Below are 21,800 nucleotides of genomic sequence, written 5' to 3'. Positions count from 1 at the left end.
AGGCCAGGCCGGGCTGGGGAGCCGCTGGCAGGGAGGGTCCTGGAGGCCTGGCCCCGAGGAGAGAGCCTGCAGATGCAGGCGCACCGATGCCCTGTGGGTGAGGCTCCGCTGCAGGCCCTGCTGTCGACTCGGGGTGGTGGCAGGTTTGAGTGCTGCAGACCCAGGTCAGAGTATTGAAGGTCCCCTCCCCTTCCTGAAGGACTGCTTTTCCACGTGTTCCGCTCACAGCCACAGGGGCCTTCTGCGGGTCTGGTCGGGCAGCATTGGCTTCCAGACCTGTCAGTTGTGACCCGTGGGCTGGAGTGATGGGCGGAGCCCACTCTGCGGAAACAAGAATGAACTGCAAGGATGCGCCCGAGCCAACAGCCTGGGGCTGTACAGGCGGCCAGCACCCAAGGCTCTAGTCCTGGTTTAAGCTGTGGAGCCAGAAAAAGCCTTCTAGAACCTGAAACCATGAAACTCCTGGGAGAAAGCAGGCAACGTGTTCCTGGACATGGACTTCAGCAATACAGGAGACCCCTTAACAACACAGGCTCGGCGTGGGCAAGTCCACTCACACACGGGCTCTTTTCAGTAGCAGAGGCTGCGTGGGGTGGCCCGAGGCGGGTTGAATTCTCAGATGCAGAACCGTGGGTACTGAGGGCCGACGGGGGGTGTGCAGAGGGTTGGGGCCCCGAACCCTCAATGTGCTCAAGGGTCAACTCTTACCGCTCTGGGTCTGTCTCCTCAGGCGAGGGGAACAAGCAACAATTAACAAATGGGACCTAATAAAACCAAAAGGCTTTTGCACAACACGGCAAACTTATGAACAAAACAAAAGGCTATCTACTGAACGGGAGAAAATATGTCTGGTCGGGAGTCAGCATCCAGAGTACACACAGAAGTCATACAACTCAACATGAAACAACAAACAGCCCAACTGAAAACTGAGCAGAGGACCCGGAGAGAGAGCCTCCTGAAGAAACAGACATAGTAAAAGAGGCCCGGCGCCACCCGTCCTCAGGGAGACGCACAGCGGGGCCCTCCTCACAGCTGACGGGGGCCCTTACAGAACAGACGAGAGATAAGTCAGCAGAGGAGTGCATGAAGAAGGCGTGGGGGTGTGGGGTGTGTACTGCGGGTGCTACTGAGCCGCAGCAGGACAGAAGCCCTGTTCTCTGCAGCACTGTGGATGGACCTGGAGCATGTGAGTGAAACAGCTCAGACAGAGAACAAATACTACATGTTCTCACTTCATGTGGAATCTTAGGAAGACACCAAACTGGTGGAGAGAACCACAGACAGACGCGTGGCACAGCCCACCAGCCAGAGGGCGTGGGGGCGGGGGCCGGGGTGCAGGCGTGAGAGGTGCAGCTGCTGTGCAGAGGACAGGTCAGCCTCAGCTGGACTCTGCACACGGGGAATACAGCCAGGTGTTGTCCAGTCGCTCAGTCGCGACTGACTCTTTGCGACCCCATGGACGGCAGGCTTCCCCATCCTTCACTACCTCTGGAGCTTGTTCAGACTCATGTCCATCAAGTCAGTGATGCCATGCAACCACCTCGTCCTCTGTCATCCCCTTCTCCTCCTGCCCTCGATCTTTCCCAGCATCAGGGTCTTTTTCTAATGAGTTGACTCTTCACATCAGGTGGCCAAAGGATTAGTATTGCAGCTTCAGATTCAGCATCAGTCCTCCCAATGAACACCCAGGACTGACCTCCTTGAAACCAGAATGGACCGGTTTGCTCTCCTTGCTATCCAATGGACTCTCAAGAGTCTTCTCCAACACCACAGTTCAAAAGCATCAATTCTTCAGCGATCAGCTTTCTTTATAGTCCAACTCTCACATCCATACATGACCACTGGAAAAGCCATAGTTTGACTAGGTGGACCTTTGTTGGCAAAGTAACGTCTCTGCTTTTTAATGTACTCCCTAGGTTTGTCATAGCTTTTCTTGCAAGGAGCAAGCATCTTTTAATTTCATGGCTGCAGTCACCATCCGCAGTGATATTGGAGCCCAAAAATATAAAGTCTGTCACTGTTTCCATTGTTTCCATATCTATTTGCCATGAAGTCACGGGACTGGACGCCATGATCTTAGTTTTCTGAATGCTGATTTTTAAGCCTCCTTTTTCACTCTTTTCTTTCACCTTCATCAAGAGGCTGTTTAGTTCTTCTTCACTTTCTCCCATTAGGGTGATGTCATCTCTGTATCTGAGGTTATTGACATTTCTCCCAGCAGTCCTGATTCCAGCTTGTGCTTCATCCAGCCCGGCATTTCGCATGATGTACTCTGCAAGGAGATCAAACCAGTCCATCCTAAGGAAATCAGTCCTGAATATTCATTGGAAGGACTGATGCTGAAGCTCCAATACTTTGGCCACCTCATGCAAAGAGTTGACTCATTAGAAAAAACCTTGATGATAGCAGAGATTGAAGGCAGGAGGAGAAGGAGAAGACAAAGAATGAGATGGCTGGATGGCATCACTGACTCGATGGACGTGAGTTTGAGTGAACTCTGGGAGTTGGTGATGGACAGGGAGGCCTGGCGTGCTGCAGTCCATGGTCAGACACGACTGAGGGAATGAACTGAACTGAACTCTGCATATCAGTTGAAAAAGCAGGGTGACAGTATACAGCCTTGATGTATTCCTTTCCCAATTTTGAAACAGTTCATTGTTCCATGTCTGGTTCTAACTGTTGCTTCTTGATCTGCATACAGATTTCTCAGGAGGCGGGTAAAGTGGTCTGATATTTCCATCTCTTGAAGAATTTTCCACAGTTTGTTGTGATCCACACAAAGGCTTTAGCGTAGTCAGTGAAGCAGAAGTAGATGTTTTTCTGGAATTCTTTTGCGTTTTCTGTGATCCAGCAGATGTTGGTAATTTGATCTCTGGTTCGTCTGCCTTTTCTAAATCCAGTTTGACTCATCTGGAGGTTCTTGGTTCCTGTTTGCAGCCTGGCATGGAGAACTTTGGGCGTTACTTGACTGGCATGTGAAATGAGTGCAATTGTGCAGTAGTCTGAGCATTCCTTGGCCTTGCCCTTCTTTGGGACTGGAATGAAAACAGACCTTTTCCAGTCCTGTGGCCACTGCTGAGTTTTCCAAATTTGCTGACATATTGAGTGCAGCACTTTCACAGCATCGTCTTTTAGGATTTGAAAAACCTCAGCTGGAAATCTTATCACCTCCACTAGCTTTGTTCATAGTGATGCTTCCTAAGGCCCACTTGATTTCTCACTGTAGGATGTTGAGCTCTAGGTGAGTGATCACAGCATCGTGGTTATCTGGGTCATGAAGATCTGTTTTATATAGTTCTGTGTATTGTTGCCACCTCTTCTTAATATCTTCTGCTTCTGTTGGGTCCAAACCATTTCTGTCCTTTATTGTGCCCATCTCTGCATGAAATGTTCCCTTGGACTCTCTTATTTTCTTGAAAAGATCTCTGGTCTTTCCCATTCTACTGTTTTCCTCTTTTTCTTTGCATTCATCACTGAGGAAGGCTTTCTTATCTCTCCTTGCTCTTCTTTAAAACTCTGCATTCAGATGGGTTTTCTTTCCTTTTCTCCTGTGCCTTCCATTCTCTTCTTGTCTCAGCTATTTGTGAGGCCTCCTCAGACGGCCGCTGTGCCTTTCTGCATTCCTTTTTCTTGGGGATGGCCTTGGTCCCTGTCTCCTGTACAGTGTCACAAACCTCCATCCATAGTTCATCAGGCACTCTGTCTATCAGATCTAATCCCTTGAATCTATTTCTCACTTCCACTGTATAAGCGTAAGGGATTTGATTCAGGTCATACCTGAATGGTCTAGTGGTTTTCCCTGCTTTCTTCAATTTAAGTCTGAATTTGGCAATACAGAGTTCATGATCTGAGCCACAGTCAGCTCCTGGTCTTGTTTTTGCTAACTGTATACAGCTTCTCCATCTTCGGGTGTAAAGAATATAACCAATCTGATTTCGGTGTTGACCATCTGGTGATGTCCATGTGTAGAGTCTTCTCTTGTGTTGTTGAAAGAGGGTGTTTGCTATGACCAGTGTGTTCTCTTGGCAAAACTCTATTAGCCTTTGCCCTGCTTCATTCCGTGCTCCAAGACCAAATTTGCCTGTTACTCCAGGTGTTTCTTGACTTCCTACTTTTGCATTCCAGTCCCCTATAATGAAAATGACATGATTTTTTGGTGTTAGTTCTAGAAGGTCTTGTAGGTCTTTATAGAACTGTTCAATTTCAGCTTCTTTGGCATTAATGGTTGGGGCATAGACTTAGATTTCTGTGATAGTGAATGGTTTGCCTTGGAAACAGAGATCATTCTGTCGTTTTTCAGATTGTACCCAAGTACTGCATTTCGGACTCTTTTGTTGACTGTGAGGGCAACGCCATTTCTTCTGAAGGGTTCTTGCCCACTGTAGTAGATATAATGGTCATCTGAGTTAAATTCATCCATTGTGGTTCATTTTAGTTCACTGATTCCCAAATATATAGCCAGTATTTATAACAACTATAAATGCGGTATGTAACCTTTAAACATTATGAATTCTGTTACACACCTGTAGCTTATATAATATTGTACCTCAGCTATATGTCCTTTTTTAAAAAGACAGGAAATCAGTGTTGGTGAGGCTGTGGAGAAGGGTACTGTTGTGTACTGTTGGTGGGAACGTGCATTGGTGCGGCAGCTGTGGAAAACACAATGGAGGTTCTGCAAAAAATCAAAAGCAGACTCAGTATTCTGTGATGGCCTCCATTGGAGAAGATCTAGAAAAGAGCGGACATACATGTATGTATCAGATTCACTTTGCTGTACTCCAAAACCCAACACAACATTGTAAATCAACTCCAATTAAAAAAATCTGAGGTTAAATAAAGATTTAAAATAGAGCTACCACATGGTCCAGAATTCCACTCCTGGGTGTTTATCGAAAGAAAACAGAAACACTGGAAAAGCTGCACGCACCACCGTGCTCACAGCCGCATTCCTTACGATAGCCAGGACACAGACGCCCCCTCAGTGTCTGTCCGGAGATGAGCAAGTGAAGAGGACACGCACATGCAGAGGGGCCGTCGCCTTGCTGATGGCTTATTAGAGTGTCAGTCGATAAGCACCTAGTCAGCTTCAGAGGACGGACATTTTCGTCAAAGAATGGAAATCGCAAGAATGGCGTAAGCTAAGCAGTCGTGTTATTCCTAAAAGATCCAAAAACTCAGGCTTTCAGAAGCAAGAAGAAAAAGGGCTGTTTATGGAAGTTGCTCGTGGAGGCTTTGGGCTGTCCTGAGCGCCCTGCCCTGGAGCCACTTGCCGTCTGCGGAGCACGTGCCAGGCGAGGGTAACGCCAGCTGTTTTGGTGATTCTATTTTTGTTTATTTGCATAATTTAATTTTTATAAAGGTATATTCTAATGGTTAGCATTGTACCTTTTAAAGTTTTGAAGTGGTTTAATGAGATACCATTAAGTATGTGGTGTGTCCCGTATTTAGTTTTCGTCTCTGCCTATAATGTTTGCACATCACTTTGTCTGTATTAAGATAAAATTATAAGACTGAGCATCTCAGGAGTGCAAAGAAAATATCCGCCCCCTGAGGATTACAGAACAGAAGGAAAGGGACAGTGTCTGTGACAGTACAGTGTGTGGTCTGTTGTGGGTAAATATCTGTAGGGGAGTGACCGGCCCTCTGAAGAGCGGAGCCCCTGTGCTGGCTGTGTGTCCGTGCTGTTTTCCTGGTCTCTCTGTCCGAGTTTCTGCTCTCAGGAGCGCTGTGAACTTGCTGTCTCTCATTGCAGGGGCCAGACACCTGCTGAGTCAGACTTCCAGGTGCTGGAAATTGCCCGGAAGCTGGACACGTATGGCATCAGGTTTCACCTGGCTTCTGACCGGGAGGGGGCCAAGATCAAGCTGGCTGTTTCGCACACAGGCGTCCTGGTGTTCCAGGTAGGTGGGCGGGGTGCCCTCCTCCCGTGTGCTGGGAAGTCCTTGCTGCTGAGTCGCCTCAGAGGCAGAGCATTTGGACTGTGCGATCCAGCCTGTCCCCCTTAGAGAGGTCGTTTCCTAGTCCTGGACTCTGTCCCGGAGCCCGCTTTTCCTTCTAATGCTGTTTGGAAGGTCCCGGAACCTCACCCGGGGGCTCAGAGCACCCTGTGGGGCGGCGTCTCCCCCAGGGGTGGGGGGTTGCTGCTCGTGGGGTCTCCGCCACGGGCCACAGTCCCACTGACTGCAGGAGCCCGAGCGGCCTGGAGAGCCTCTGAGGCGGCACTTGTGGTCCTGGGGGCGGCCGCAGCCGCTGGGTGTGAGCGCGGGAGGAGACACATGAAGGGCCCCGAGCTGTTTCTGATGCCATGTCTGCGTGCTGGACTGGCTGGTGTGAAGCACCCAGAAGCAGCTGCGGGCGCCTGCCCGGGCTCCAGAGCCCTCCCTGGCCTGGGGCCGCCTGGGCTCCAGAGCCCTCCTTGGCGCAGGCCCTGCCCGGGACCTCTGCGCCTCGGGGAACGTGGCCGCCGGCTGCAGCTCCTCCCTCCGTGGCCGGCTTCACACAGCCCCCGAGACGGCCGGTCTGAGCCCAGCCTCCCCGACCAAGAATGCTTAGTTTTGCCTTCTATTCCTTTCTCTTTTAAAATTAGGCATCAAATTTCAGTTTCCTGTCAGAAAGAATGCCAGGCCTGCACTTAGAGCGTCGGCGGTGTGGCCTCTTTAGCACCCAGGCCCTGCCGTGCCCAGGCCCCACATGCACGCCCTCTGCCGGTGGCCCCTGCCCAGCACACAGGGGCAAGCACAGCCCTAAATTGAAGCTGTCATTTTTCCAGAAAAGGCCAAGTCATCTATGACCAGAAGAAATTGCAAAAGCAAAGGATTAGAGACTTTGGGTTAAAGGCGGCAGATTGAATCCATTTCCACTCCCTCAGAATCCCCACTGGAATCACAGTGAAGGAATTTTTTAAACTTGACATCAGTAAGAAGAATGGAAAGGAGACTGCAGAGAGCCAGGTCTGTCAGTGGAGTTGGAAGCTCGGAAGGCGAGTGGGATGACAGCGGGGCGCGGGAGCGGGCCGAGACCGGCAGGCCAGAGGCAGAACAGTTAGAGCGGCCGCCCCGCCCTGGGCGAGGGCCTCCCCTTGGAGGTGCAGGGGAGTGTCTGCGAGTGGGCTTCTGACCCCGGGGTCCCCACTCCAGCCCTGGGAGCTGCTGGCCAGCCCTTCAGAGCCTCCTCTTCAAAGACTCATCGCAGACACTTTCAGACGATCTGAAAGCGCTGAGTGTCGGAAGAGCACACAGGGTCCCACATGCTCGTCACACGGATTCTCCCCGGCCTGTGTTCTCACCCTCTACCCCTCCACACACACTCACACACACACACAGGCACAGACACACACTGACACATAAATATACACACAGACCACATCCACACACACCAGACACATGTACACACAGACGTGCATCCAGGCACATCAACACAGACCACATCCACACACAGAGACACTTATACACACACACACCCCGACACAGACATACACAAACACAGAGATATATAGATACACAGACGTCTCTACAGATACACAGACAGACACACAAACCACACACACACACATCCTGACACACATATACACACAGAACACACACACACATACTGATACACACAGACCACACACATGTACAGAGATACATATATACACAAACAGACAAACCACACACACACACATCCTGACACACATATACACACAAAACACACACACACTGATACAGACCACACACGTGTACAGAGATATACAGAAACAGACCACACACACACAGAGACACATGCTGACACACCGTACAGACCACATATATACACACAGACACACACAAGAGAGGCATGTACACACATCGACGCAGACAGACACACGGATGCGCACACACACGCACAGATACGTGAGTGGGTGTGTGCTAAGTCGCTGCCGTCATGTCTGACTCTGTCCAACACCATGGACTGTAGCCCACCAGGCTCCTCTGTCCATTGCATTCTCCAGACAAGAACACTGGAGTGGGCTGCCATGCCCCCCTCCAGGGGATCTTCCCGATCCAGGAATAAAGCCCACGTCTCCTAGGTCCTCTACGTTGGCAGGCGGGTTCTTTGCCACTAACACTACCTGGTAAGCTGTGCACGCACAGACACATATAAACACAGGCACACACATACACACAGAGACACGTGTACACAGAGGCACACACATATGCACAGACACACACACGTTTCTGAAGCCTTGAGGGTACACTGCCCTCGCGGGCCCTTTCCCGAGAGCGTCTGTGTGTGCTCCCTGGGAGGAGACCTTTCCCTGTCGTGACTGCTGTGCAGCTGTCACTGAGGCCCCTGATTCTTGGATCTACGGGTCTGTCCCCATTGTCACCTGGCCAGTCATGTCCACGCAGCTCTTGTTTTCCTGCGGGACAGGATACATACAGTCTAGAAGCAGCCATAACATTCAGCTGACATGCTGCAGCCGCCTGCGATCCGGAACACTGGAACAGTCTGGGGGCTGTTCTGCGGCTACAATCAGGGCGGTGCCCAGCTGGACCACGTGCAGATGACACGTGACCCCCTCAGGGATGACCTGGGACACCACTTAGCCTCCTTGGCGATGCGGTCGCTGACCCTGGTGCTTTCTGGTTCTTCCCCTGTATCGTTACTGGTCTTTCTCTTTCAACTAATAAGCATCCTTGGAGAGACGCTGGACCTTGTCCAGTGCCCCGTAGACTAGCGTCCGCTGGTGGTGCCTGGCCAGGGTTTACCAGATGGTCCCTGACTCGGGCACACCTGGAGCCTCCTGCTGAACTCGGATGGTGACAGGGAGAACCAGGAACTTGAGGAAAGCCTTCTTTCCGAGGAAGATGGTGTTTGCGGGGCAGGTGCCAAACATGTGGGGAGAAGAGACTCAGAGAAGCAGAAACTCAGGGCTGGAGGAGGTGCAAAAGCAGGAAAGCCTCTTTACCCCATGCCTCGTCCCCAAGGATCAGGTCACAGCTTCAGCATGAGCGTAAACTCTCTTGTGAGTTTTTACTCTGGCCTGGCTTGTCATAGTAAAATATCGTAATTAACTGTTAGAAGGCTGGTTATGCAAGTGGTCCTGTAGCCACGTTATGGGGTGACTGGTCACCCGTCCAGAGGACGCAGACTCTGTCCTGGTAGATGAGGTGGCCTTTGAGATGTGCTGCTACATGGGGAGGGCACTCAGAGCCGTGTGTGCAGCTTGCTGTCACTCGTGGGGAAAAGAGAGGGAATCTCACACACACACACACAATTCTTTCCCTGCGGAAAAGCTGGCGTTGACTGCTCCTCGGATGGAGACTAGAGTCAGCAGGCTTTCACAGGAGGGGAGAAAGAAGGTGAAAGTGAAGCCGCTCAGTCGTGTCTGACTCTCTGCGACCCCAAGGACTGTAGCCTACCAGGCTCCTCCCTCCGTGGGATTCTCCAGGCAAGAATACTGGCGTGGGTTGCCATCTCCTTCTCCAGGAGATCTTCCCGACACAGGGACTGAACCTGGGTCTCCCGCCTTGTAGGCAGACGCTTTACCGTCTGAGCCGCCAGGGAAAACAAAGAGGGGCGAGGGGGTGCTTAATCTGCACTCACGTTGGCAGCTTGTTCGTATATCACTGAACTGCATGTTCTTTCTGTTTTTAATTTAAAAGTACATTATTGCTAAAATGTTAACCATGATCTGAGCCTTCGGGGAGTCATAATCCCTTTGCAGTAGTAATCTCAAAGATCACTGATGACAAATACCTTAGCAAATATAATAATGAAGAGGTTTGAAACAGTGTGAAGTTACCACAGTGTGGTACAGAGGAGTGAGTGAGTGCTGTTGGGACGACGGTGCCCACAGACTTGCTCAGAGCAGGGTTGCCATCGACCCTCAGCGCATTTGTGAGACGTTCTCCAAGAAGCCTCAGAAGTAGGAGAAGCCCACACCTTGAAGCAAGAGCCGGGCCGGCACAGGGACACGGGGCCCAGAGAGCCGCAGGCTGGTGGCAGGAGGCCTGGGAGGCGCAGCCCAGAGCCGCGCAAAGCAGCGGGAGAGAAGCAGAGGAGCCCCGGCAGCGTCTGGCGGCCCGGCAGCCCGGCTTCTGGAGGCCGGACCCAACGGCAGCGGAGGGGCCGCTGCAGACACTACAGGAAGAGAGGCATCAAACCCAGGCACGGTTCCCGACGAAGGCGCCCCCGGGCTTTATTCTGGCTTCTGGAGGCCGGGCAGGATTTGTCCATCTGAGATGTCAGAACACAGGTCAGAGGGCTTCCTGGGGAGAGGCGGGGAGGCGTGAAATGAGGGTGGAGGTTCTAAATGTGAGAGAAAGTCATTTCCAGCCCAGAATTCTGAGCCTGAGCAGCCAGACTCCTACCCAAGAAGAAAGTAAAAGCATTTCCAGACCCGCCGCTTTTCAGAAAACTCAGTCCCCGCGCAGCCTTCTGAAGGCCAAAGGCGTGGGAGAGGACCCACGTGGGAGCCGCGGACACGGCGACGTGTTGGGGAGTGGGGGTTGTGCTCGGATGCGAGAACCTGTGTCAGCAGAAGGACATGGGGCTCCAGGGAAGAAACAGACCTGACGGAGAGCTCCCTGGGGGTCCAGTGGTTAGGACTCGGCGCTTTTGCTGCTGTGGGTGTGTGTGTGTGTGTGTGCGTGCGTGCTCAGTCGTGTCCAACTCTGTGACCCCGTGGCCTGTAGCCCGCCAGGCTCCTCCGTCCGTGGGATTTTCCAAGCAAGAATACTGGAGTGGGTTGCCATTTCCTCCTCCAGGGGATCTTCCCTTCCAGGGATCGAACCCACGTCTCCTGTTCGATCCCTGGGTCCCAGGTTCATTCCCTGGTCAGGGAAATGAGATCCTGCAAGCCCTGTGGCACAACCAAAAAAAAAAAAAAAGCCCATCAGTGAGATCATATTGAAGAGTTTGAAAGGTCTGCAGGGAAGTTGTGAGCTGAACCAGTGATGGATACATAGAAAATTAAGCAAATGGAAAGAGGCAGTTAGTAACTGAATTACAGATAAAGGAGGAAAATTCACTTGCAGTCCATCCCTGCCCAGGTTGCAGGCAGCACTCACATGATCAACAGCACAGGTCAGGTTTGGGGGGCCCGTGGGCAGGGGTGGACGCGGTCCCGTGGGGTGCGGTCCAGGCCGACAGCAGCGTGAGCCAGCTGTATGGACGCGCAGGCATTGGCGGATAGGCCCCCTGCCCGCCTCCCTTGAGCCCCTGCATCCAGGGCCGGGAGCTGAGGTGCGGCCTTTTCTGCTCTTGATGTTTTAAGGTTTGCTGGTTTTGAGGATGGAGTTGAGAAGCCTCCAGTGTTGCCCTCTGAGCCACAGGTGGAGTGACTGCGTGTCGGCTGCGCAGGCAGGTAGGGGCTGACGTTTGAGTGGGACCTCAGGGACATCTCAACTCAGGAATGCAAAGAATGGAGACGGAATTCATAGAACGTGAAGCCCACCCTTCAGAGGCATAAGTCAGTGTTCTCAGTATTAATGTACTCGCAGAATCACAGCCGTTGCCCTGATTCCAGAACACGTCAATCAAGCCTGCCCTCCCCAGGCCCCGGTCCCGGCCAGCCCAGCTCCGCCGCCCTGACACCTCTGTCCGCGGATGTCCCTCCCCCGCACCTCCCTGGGACCGGCCTTGGCGCCTCTGCCCACCTCGTTTCAGAGCGCGCCCGTGTTGTGCGCGCGTTTCCAAGCCTCCTTCCTCCTCAGGGCTGCGGCTCTGGCTGCTTTTCCGTCTCTTGAATGGAAAGCACGCTTCGTCTTGCCGCTCCCCCATCCTGAGTTTGGAAAAGCGTGAATGGCCATGAAGACCACGGACAGAAAAGAAAGCGCCGAGTGTTTCCACACATTCAGAGTGTTTGTTCTGAAAAGTTTTCAAGCTCCGAGAAGTACAAGAACGAACCGCGACCCCTTTCACTGGGGACCCCCACCCGGTTCCCCAGGCACGCCCACCTCATGATGTCAGATGCTCCCACCCAGCTGAGCTGCTCTGCCGGCAGCATCTGCCCAGGATCGTCGGCGGGAAGTGTCTCCCTTTTCTCCTGTCCTCGAGGCCGCGGGGCCCTGGGAGGTCTGAGGCCACGCACTCCTGACGTGGGCCTGCCTGGCCCGGCGGCTGCTGAGACGAGAGCAAGCGGCCGGGGCGGCGAGTCACGGGCGGGAGGCCGTGTCCAGCGCAGCCCGTGGCACCGTCTATCCCTGCCGGGGGCGGCATCCGGTGCCTGCTCAGAAGGCGCTGACAGGCCCTTCGCTGCTGCTGCTGCTGCTGCTAAGTCGCTTCAGTCATGTCTGACTCTGTGCAACCCTATAGATGGCAGCCCACTAGGCTCACCCATCCCTGGGATTCTCCAGGCAAGAACACTGGAGTGGGTTGCCATTTCCTTCTCCAATGTGTGAAAGTGAAAAGTGAAGTCACTCAGTCGTGCCTGACTCTTAGTGACCCCATGGACTGCAGCCTACCAGGCTCCTCCGTCCATGGGATTTTCTAGGCAAGAGTACTGGAGTGGCTTGCCATTGCCTTCTCCGCAGGCCCTTCGCTGCAAGCTGACTTTTCACAGGCTGTGTCTTTGTTTGTTGGCCGCGCTGCGCTCAGGCCTTCTCTCGCTGTGGTGAGCGGGGCTCCTCGTCACTGCTGTGCCCAGGCTCAGGAGTGGCAGTGCGTGCTTAGCTGCTCAGTGGTATGTGGGATATTCCCAGACTGGGGATGGAACCCATGGCCCCTGCATTGGCAGGTGGGTTCTTATCCACTGCACCAGTAGGGAACCCTGCAAGGAGACTTTTTATCCTTTTTAAGTATTTGTGGAGAGATTCTTTAAGACTGTGAATTTAAAGTATGGAGAACAGTATGGAGATTCCTTAAAAAACTGGAACTAGAACTGCCATGTGACCCAGCAATCGCACTCCTGGGCATACACACCAAGGGAATTGAAAGAGACACGTGTACCCCAATGTTCATCACAGCCCTGCTTACAACAGCCAGGACATGGAAGCAACCTAGATGTCCATCATCAGATGAATGGATAAGAAAGCTGTGGTACATTTACACAATGGAGTAATTAAAAAGAATACTTTTGAATCAGTTCTAATGAGGTGGATGAAACTGGAGCCTATTATACAGAGTGAAGTAAGCCAGAAAGAAAAACACCAGTATACTAACGCATATATATGGAATTTAGAAAGATGGTAACGATGACCCTATATGCGAGACAGCAAAAGAGACACAGATGTAAAGAACAGTCTTTTGGACTCTGTGGGAGAGGGCGAGGGCGGGATGATTTGGGAGAATGGCATTGAAACATGTATATTATCATATGTGAAACGAATCGCCAGTCCAGGTTCCATGCATGGTACAGGATGCTCGGGGCTGGTGCACTGGGATGACCCAGAGGGATGGGATGGGAAGGGAGGTGGGAGGGGGGTTCAAGATGGGGAACACATGCACACCCATGGTGGATTCATGTCAATGTATTTCAAAACCAATACAATATTATAAAGTAATTAGCCTCCAATTAAAATAAATTTAAAAAAAAAAGACTGAATTTCCCTCATGGTCGCCACAAGGCCGCTTTTTAAATTCCATTATTCAGGCTCCTGGGGGGGCTTTCTCATCTTTTATTTCGTAACTGCGGGCGCATGCGTTTGTCTCGTGATCTTTCTGCTACTCGAGTTGTAATTCAGGTTGTAATCTGATATTTGATCTGTTGTCATTATTTCTTTTGATCTTTAAATTGCCCCCCTTCGGGTGACTTCTGTGCCTTTTGACATCTCCCCGCCCTTTCTGAGCACTTATTTACTTTCTCACACAATGACATGGTCACTTTGTTCCCTGCCTGCCCCACCCTGGAAGAGCAGACAGTCCCAGTCTCCAAGGTGAAGAGTATTTAGAAGCTGGGGTCCCGGCCCCGGTGCTCACTCTGTCTCGGGAGTCAGGAGTTCAGCCCCAGCTCCAGGTCCATCCGGCACCCGCCGGGATCACTCCATCCTCCTCTCTTTCGTTGGCTGAGAAATTCAGCTCTGCTCTATCCCTGCCCAGCCACCCACAAGCCCCTCCCGAGTGCCGTCCTCGCTGGGGTGGCTACAAAATGTTCACTGTTAACACTGACCAAAAAAAAGTTTGTATCAAAGCTTTATCAGAGCAATAAAGTGTTCTTCCTAAAACAGATTAGTATGTTTAGTATTGACATTTTAACGGAGTAGTTCTGCATGTAACATGTATGATGAGTATACATGTATACTCATACTCTGTATAACGAGTTCTAAATATAATTTGCTTCTGAATATAACACTGCGCTTTCTAGCAAGGGTGTAATGCAAGCCGCTGTTTCATGAGAAAGCATGTGTGTGCGTCTGGAGTGCACGTGTGTCGTTACTCAGCGTCCGTCTCTTGGATTTTAGAGCAGCACCAGAATCAACACTTTCAACTGGTCCAGGCTCCGCAAGCTGAGCTTCAAGAGGAAGAGGTTTCTCATCAAGCTCCACCCGGAGGTCCATGTGAGTGTCTGCATGAGAACTCGCGAAGTTAAGGGAGCATTCCCTCTGCTCAGTTGTTAATTACTTGTGTATCGTTTCAGCCTAACTCACACAAGAACGTAAGGACAGGTTCAGGGGCTGGGGCTGGGCTCTGGGGAGACCTGCTCAGCGGGGCCCACCTCAGGGTGTGCTGGCAGCCAGGGGTGGCTGAGTGGCCTGAGAGCATCCACAGCCGATGGGCTCCCGGGCTGCTGAGAACCGTAGCTTCACTGCAGCCGCTCCTCCTTTGGGTGACAAAGCTGAAGTACAGAGTGTTTAGCTGTGGTCTGAAGCCCTGCAACAAATCAGTGCTGGGGCTTCTGTCCAGCATGAATGGAGGGTGTTTCCACTATTCTGTGTCTTTGACTCAGAAATGGACCCTTCTGTGGTTCTAACTGAGGAAGCCTTGACTTTCAGAAAATAAAGGTTCCTTTCTTTTGTGAGTCTATAAGTTAGTAATTAAATATAAATTTACTGAAATTAGTAAAAAGGGACAAACGTAAATGTCTATACAGTGTGATGGGAGGAAAAATCCAGTACTTGAGACAATTCTAAGATGTTCACGGTGTTACATGTCCACTGTGCCAGGAAGCTGGGAGACGTATCAGCCAGCCGCTGTGGGAGGGGGGCCTGGGGGCTGCAGCTCAGCCTCACCCCAGAGCTGAGAGCCTGGGCCAGTCCTGGGAGGGGCCGCCCCTAAGCTTCTCAGAGGCACTGGATTAGCAGGGGCTTTGTCAAACCAGGGTCACCGCGACCTGCAAGTGTGTTTATTTTGTGCAGAAAGTGTGGACAGATGGCTTAACTGTTTGTTATTCAAGTATTTCTTCTAAGAATGAAAGAGAAGTGTGAAGAGTGCCAGGAACACGTATAAAATGCAAGTAAAAGGCTAGTTTTTTCCTCAGTAAGTTAAAAAAAAAGTTTTTGGCAGTTATCCCACAGACAGGGAAATAAGAGAATTGTTTCCAAGTCGGAGCTGTGTCTGTTTCTGCGCCTGGCAAGGCGATGTTTCATATTGGTTCCTAAGTACTGAGATTTTTAGGGTTAAAATAGGAGTTAAAGTATTGATATTATACTCTTTTGGAAGGTGATTTGGTAATAAACATCACAATGTCCAAAAACGTGCATTGTTTTTCTTCTAGGAATTTATCTTAAGCAATAACCACGAGAGCTAAGGCGGTGGTTTTTTCATGGTGATGTTTGTGAGCCTTAAAACCTTTGTTTCCTTCCTGCTCATCCAAAACACCCTCAGAAACCCACAGGAAAGCGAGTGGCTGGCGACGGGTAACTGCGCCCGCACAAAGAGATGCCTTCGCTTCCCCTAACGCAGGAAAAGGCTTCAAAGAGGAACTTCAGAATGTCAGCCCTTGTGAGTTAGATGACCGCACTTCTCTGATATTTCTACAAAGAAATATTTCTCAAATATAAATGGAACCAGAAGTCTATATACAACGTTCAGAAAGAAACTCTTGCTAGTTTTTACCTTTGGAGCAGCCTGTGGTCTTCCCCACTGTTCTCCCTGCTGCAGTCACCCAAACCTTTGCCCTTCCCTCTTAGGGGCCCTACCAGGACACCCTGGAGTTCGTGTTGGGCAGCAGAAATGAATGCAAGAGCTTCTGGAAGATCTGTGTGGAGCATCACGCCTTCTTCAGACTCCTTGATCAGCCGAAGCCGAGAGCTAAAGCCATCCTCTTCAGCAGAGGCTCCTCCTTCAGATACAGGTGAGTGGCCGCACCAGGCAGCTCTTGGCCTTGTGGTGCTGAGAACAGGGTGAGGGTGGCTCGTGGACAGAGAATTCCGTACAGGCCGCAGCCACGGAGCCGCTGGAGAGGCACGGCAAGTAGAGCAGCAGGGAAAGCGGCCTGCTGGCGACTGTCGGAACGGTGGCCCTGCTGCTTCCTGCAGAGTGCACTGTGCAGATGCACATGTGAGCCTGAGGCAGAGGCTGGGCAAGGCTCCCTTTCCTTTGCTTCTGGGAAACAGTGCTGCGTATTGCTGGTTATTCTTTGCTGTAAAATCTGCATTTTATCCGCAGTGGAAGAACTCAGAGACAACTTGCTGATTATGTCAAAGACGGTGGGATGAAGAGGGTTCCCTATGAAAGGTAACTTCTCTCACCTTCATGATACAGAGTGTGGGCATTTAAGTCAGCATTCTAGGTATCTTAACCTTTGCCTGAATAAAAGGCACTTCAGCTACGGAAATGTGTGTCCTGACCCTTGAGTTCTGTCTCTTCTGTCTCATTTAATGGTGAGGGTCTGCGTTTTACTGTCGTTTAAGTGGCTCAGATGCAGATGACACTTTTTGCTCCCAGTTCGCCTCGCTCCACTTAGACATGGTATTTTTGCAGAGCGTGGTTTTCATAGTATTAAACTTTGGACCTGAAATCGTTTCTGTGAGTGTGGAACTCTTGTTTAATTTCCCCTCTTCTGGACATGTATTTTTGTCTGCATTCTTGTTTTCTGTCACCCTGCCATTCCCAGTTAGGCGCCTCAGGGTGTGTTACGAACCCCTGACCGCGTTTTCCTGTGAGTCCTTCCTTACGGGTGCAGCACATGCTGCTTTAGAAATGGGGTTGGCACCCTAATGCTGTGTGCGCCAGGAGCTCCTCTGAGGGGGGCTGCTCCTTACAGTGCAGTGAAGATGGATGGAAGCAGTGGGGTCAGGCACGCAGGGCGTGGGGCTCACGGCCTGTCCTCTGCTTGCAGGAGCCTCAGCAAGACCCGGATGTCTCTCCGTGCCCTCAGAGTGGACTTGCCACGGCAGGTTAGTGCCTCTGCGTAAACGCCCCAATGTAGTCTCCGGTCCCCTTTCAGGGAAGAGCCTGGCGTGGCTACAACAGGAGTCGTAAAGCTAGTCTCATCATTTATGTGGCAATCCCAGCCCTGGGACCCTGTTTGCAGAAAGGAGTCCTGAGTGAAGAGGAAGCTTTGTGGGTGGACACGTGTCATGGTGTTGCCTGTGATCCGGGAGACCCCGGCGACCACCGTCCGGGCTGGTCTGGGTATGGCCACCTGTCGGGTGACTCAAGAGCCACCAAGAGTCTCGTTTCAGAAGGGTGGAGCCCGAGTGGGACGCGTTCAGGGAGCGTTAGCGGTGACACTGGCTGTTTGCACGGTGATCTGTGGAGAACCCTCTGCCTGATTTAAAAAGACAACTGGGTGCTCGAGGCACTAAACCTCACGGCGGCAAACATCATCTCCCCAGTGATTGGGTCCCAGGCAGTTTTTATCTTCTTGTGCTTCTCATTTGACTTGGTTTTCTGCAGTGGACACAGTGCTTTCTGTTGTCAGGAAAACAGCTGAGAAATACAACTTTTATAGAAGTGTGAAGTGATGATAATGCCAGCTGGGGGGATGGCGGTGATTTGCTCAGTGAAGCTGTGTTCACTCTGGACATTTTGCTATTACGTTAAAGGTAAAAAGCAAGGAGCAGATGTGTGCAGCAGGGTGTTTGGCGTGACCACAGCTACTAAGCCAGGTGCACACAGGCCCCCGTGCGCGCCACAGGAGACGCGTGGCCGCGGCGCCAGACGTGTGGCTGGGAGTCGCGGGCTCCGTGTCTCGGTCTGCTTCACGGTTGCTCTCCCTGCCGTCACAGTTGCGTGTTGACTGCCACACGTGAGCCTATTTTCATGTAGGCTCATGCTCTTTTCCGTTCCGTTCAGTCGCTCAGTCGTGTCCGACTCTTTGCGACCCCATGGACTGTAGCCTACCAGGCTTCTCCGTCCATGGGATTCTCCAGGCAAGAATACTGGAGTGGGTTACCGTTTCCTTCTCCAGGGGATCTTCCCGACCCAGGGATCGAACCCTGGTCTCCCGCATTGGAGGCAGACGCTTTAACCTCTGAGCCACCAGGGAAGCCCATGTAACATCATTTCGTAATTCTGTGTGCAGCTGTATACTTTCATATTCATAATTTTTTATTGCTGCACAGTGTTCATTTTTGTTGCAAGTTTATCATTTATACTCTAACAGTATTGACAGAGCTACAGTTGTACCTCATATATTAACACTTCTGTGTCCCAAATTTTTTTAATTGGGTTTTTAAATAAAAGCATTCTTTAACTCTTCTGGGTATGTTTTCTATTTGGGAATTCCTTGTTAAATCTTTGCAATTAAAAGAACTTACCTTTGGATGCACCCACACGTCTCATCCCCCAGCATCCCTGGCGGGTCGGGGGCACCTTGCTAGCTGAGGGGCGGCTCAGCCCATCTGCAGCCACCCAGCCCCAGGGGACGCCAGTGTCCAGAGACGCCCCAGGCGACTTCAGGGTGACCCGGGTGCCAAGGAGACTCAGGACTTTAGTGACAGAGGCGGTGCCGAGCGCGTAGAGAATAGTGGAGCCGCAGGGGCTGTAAACGGCCATCCTGAGCTGCCTCCAGGCCGCATGCGCACTCACAGAGCCCTGGTTCTGCTACTCTAGGGGGGCGGCCTGGCCGTCACCCTGGGAGGAGCGCGTGGGGGCTGCCTGAGCCAGCTGTGCGGCTCTCAGCGTGACCTACGTCTCACACCCCTTCTTTCTTCTCATTTTGCCCCAGAGCATCTCATTCTCCGAGGGTGTGAGGACTCCTATGACGCCATCGCTCACAACTGCCTCCTTCTGCTCGGCCCCTGCATCCCCTCCAGCTCCCCCGGGCCCACGCGATTCCCAGGTCGGCGGTGGCAGCTCTGAGATGGGGCCCCCTGCGCCCGGCGCCCGGCAGCTGGCTGCAGAGAGGAGCTCCGTGGCCGCAGCCCAGCCCCCCCGGCTGCTTGCGCTCCAGCCTCACCAAGGTGTCGGCTTTGGTTGGGGCGTGAGGAGCTGTGGCCCCCGCAGTCCTGAGGGGCTGAGCTGTCCCACCTCAGGCCCAGATTCCGGGGGTGTGGGCAGGGGGCGTCCAGCTGCGGGGTGTGGTGGCCACAGTGAGGGATCCCTGACCGGGGGCTCCTCCTCCAGAGGGGGGCACCTGTGCAGCCTGCTGGGCCGCAGTGAGGGCCCGGTTTTCACATTGACAAGCGCCCAGCTGCAGGTGTCCGAGGAGTTCATAGATGACGACCCTGCAGACATCTCCTTCTTTGCCGGGGGCTCCGAGGCCTTCTCCTTCCCACCCAGCCCCGGGGGGTCTTCCCCGGAGGCAGCCCCTGGGGACGCGGGGCACGGCTTTGAGTTTGAAGAGGGCAGCCTCGGTGACACACACCCCTCAGACACCTCGGAGCTGCTGGAGGTGAAGGCACAGGCCAGCCTGATGCAGCGCCTGCTGAGCCCGTCCGACACCAGCTCGCTCCGGAACAACCAGTCCGAGGCCAGCTCACTGAGCAACACTCCCCTGCCCAGCGGCCTGTCCGCACACACTCCCGGCTCTGCCCCCCCGTCCGGGGCCAGCTCCATGGCCAACTTCCCCGCCTGCTCCGTGCGCTCCGAGGCCAGCTCAGCCGTCCAATTCTCGGACATCGTGGACCAGTTCGAGCAGCTGAGCTACCCGCCCATGGCGGCCGAGGACTCGAGCAGCTCAGACACGGACTCGTGGGGCTCCGAGGCCACGGTCCCCCTCGACATGAGCCTGTTCTTCAGTAGCCCCTTTGCGCAGGCCAGGGTGGACAGAGTCCTTTTCGATTTGCAGAATAACATGAAGAATTTGATTCCCGGAGAGCGAATTGATGAGAACCTGCCCTGAGTGCTCGCGGGCTCCCTTCCAGGGTGACCCCGCCCGCTCGGGGGGCGAGGGTTCAGGTGGTCGGTTTTGGTGTAGGAAGTGATTTTGTGGTCACGGCTGGGTATTCTTCATTCCCCTGATTCTCTGTTCCATTTCGAACGTCAAGAAATTAAAAGGTGCGCTTGTCACGGTGTTGAAGGCTGTGCAGTGGAGTCGGAACAGACGCGTGTCCCAGCCGGGCCTCGGGCCCAGTCCGTCTTTGCAGCTTTATTCTCCAGCCTGTGCTCTCATTCGGCTCAGCCGTGCGTTTCGAGTGCTGCTGCTTCAGCTTCGCGTTGGCCTTCAGTGGAGCACGTGCCTTATGCCTGTTGCTGCTTTCTGAGTGGAGACGCTGCCCAGGACTAGTGAGGTCATGGCTTTGTCTGATCTGATTGCGCGAGACCCTGAGGGGCCCCGAGACCCAAGTCCCGGCGCAGGGGCGCTGCGGCCGTTCGGCCCAGGACGCCTTGTGCTCGAGGAGTCACCTTCGTGACTCTGACCCCGGGGCCGCTCTGCCTGGGGGAGGCAGTGGGCTAGCCCGCAATGGCGACGGGGCCGTGTCCTCTCCACCTGCCTTGGGGGGCACTCTGTGATCCATTCAAGGAAGGCAGAACCAGCCACAGCAGCCAGGGCTGAAGGGGACCTGCTCCCTGTGGAGGCCCGGGGCCTTGCTGAGCCAGCGGGGGGGCTCCACCTTTTCTACGAACACCAGCTCCTCCCTCGGGCCAGGCGCGTGCTGGACACAGCTGCTCCGGTTCTGACTGAGCCCACCCCCGACGCGTGGTCTTGAGGCCCGGCCGGGCGTGTGTGGACAGAGGAGGTGGCCGCGCCCCACACCCCGAGGATGTGGCTGAGTTCTGTGCTCCTTTCCGGCTGCACCTGCTGGAACAGCCATGTTTACAGGCCAGTTTTCTCCTGAAAGTCAAGTCTGCGCTATAGCCTGGGGCCTGTTGGTGGTGCCGTGAGGAGCTGCCCAGGCGTCTCTGCAGGTGTGGGCACCGTCCGGCGACCTCCGCTGCCATGTCGGTGCTTCGCCTGCCCACTTCTGCCGGGAGCGCAACCCCGCCTCGGCTTCTGGGGACGCGCCCTTCCCTCAGCTGTCACGCTGGCCAGGCCGGCCGCGCAGACTCAGGTGCCGTGCGTCCCCCTTGCCTTCTCGTGTCATGGGGATCCCTGCAGCCCTTCTCCCAGGTAACCTGTTTTAAGACTGTGGTTGGTCATGATCGAGGTGTGGGCAGTAAAAGCTGTGTAGACAGCCTGCTGTGAAAGTCCTTCGCTGTCACCACGGTCATCTTGACCAAGTCGCGGCGGTTTCCAGCGCAGACACATCTCCCGACGCTGCGCAGGTGGCTGAGCGCCCGTTGGGCAGCAGTTGGTCCTCTGGGCACGCGGGCCACAACCCCGCAGCGTGTGATGCAGACACCAGGTCTGCATCTGTAGGGTCTGCCCGGTTCACAGTCACCAAACCCACCGTAGAATGGGGAGGGACACGGCCAGGTCCCGGCAGCGCCCGACGTGGGCATTCTTGCGTCTGTTCTCATGGCTGTGGAGGCGTGCGGGGCCGTGCCAGCCTCGCCCCGGGCCAGAGCACGTGCCCGCCGGCTGCATCCCCGGTGCCGCCTTTTGCGTGAACGCGTCTGCATCCCCA

General features: G+C 53.4%; 1 protein-coding gene across 5 annotated transcripts in view; it reads left to right on the top strand.

The window, feature by feature from the left end:
- FARP2 (FERM, ARH/RhoGEF and pleckstrin domain protein 2) overlaps window positions 1–21,800 on the top strand; it is a 100,607-nt gene that overhangs the window by 54,186 nt on the left and 24,621 nt on the right. For all 5 annotated transcript variants that reach the window (XM_055404085.2, XM_088835028.1, XM_088835030.1 and 2 more), the window contains exons 8-13: window positions 5,756–5,903; window positions 14,367–14,462; window positions 16,035–16,198; window positions 16,513–16,581; window positions 17,186–17,243; window positions 19,019–19,253. In XM_055404085.2, the coding sequence (XP_055260060.2) occupies window positions 5,756–5,903; window positions 14,367–14,462; window positions 16,035–16,198; window positions 16,513–16,581; window positions 17,186–17,243; window positions 19,019–19,253 (770 nt within the window). The remainder of the gene's footprint in view (window positions 1–5,755; window positions 5,904–14,366; window positions 14,463–16,034; window positions 16,199–16,512; window positions 16,582–17,185; window positions 17,244–19,018; window positions 19,254–21,800) is intronic.

The sequence above is a fragment of the Moschus berezovskii genome, chromosome 4 (genome assembly GCF_049115385.1).
Source record: "Moschus berezovskii isolate FMDL1 chromosome 4, NW_MosBer_1.0, whole genome shotgun sequence".
Taxonomy (NCBI): Eukaryota; Metazoa; Chordata; class Mammalia; order Artiodactyla; family Moschidae; genus Moschus; species Moschus berezovskii.
The sequence above is the reverse complement of the archived record's forward strand: the minus strand, read 5'-3'. Positions and strand labels throughout refer to the sequence as shown.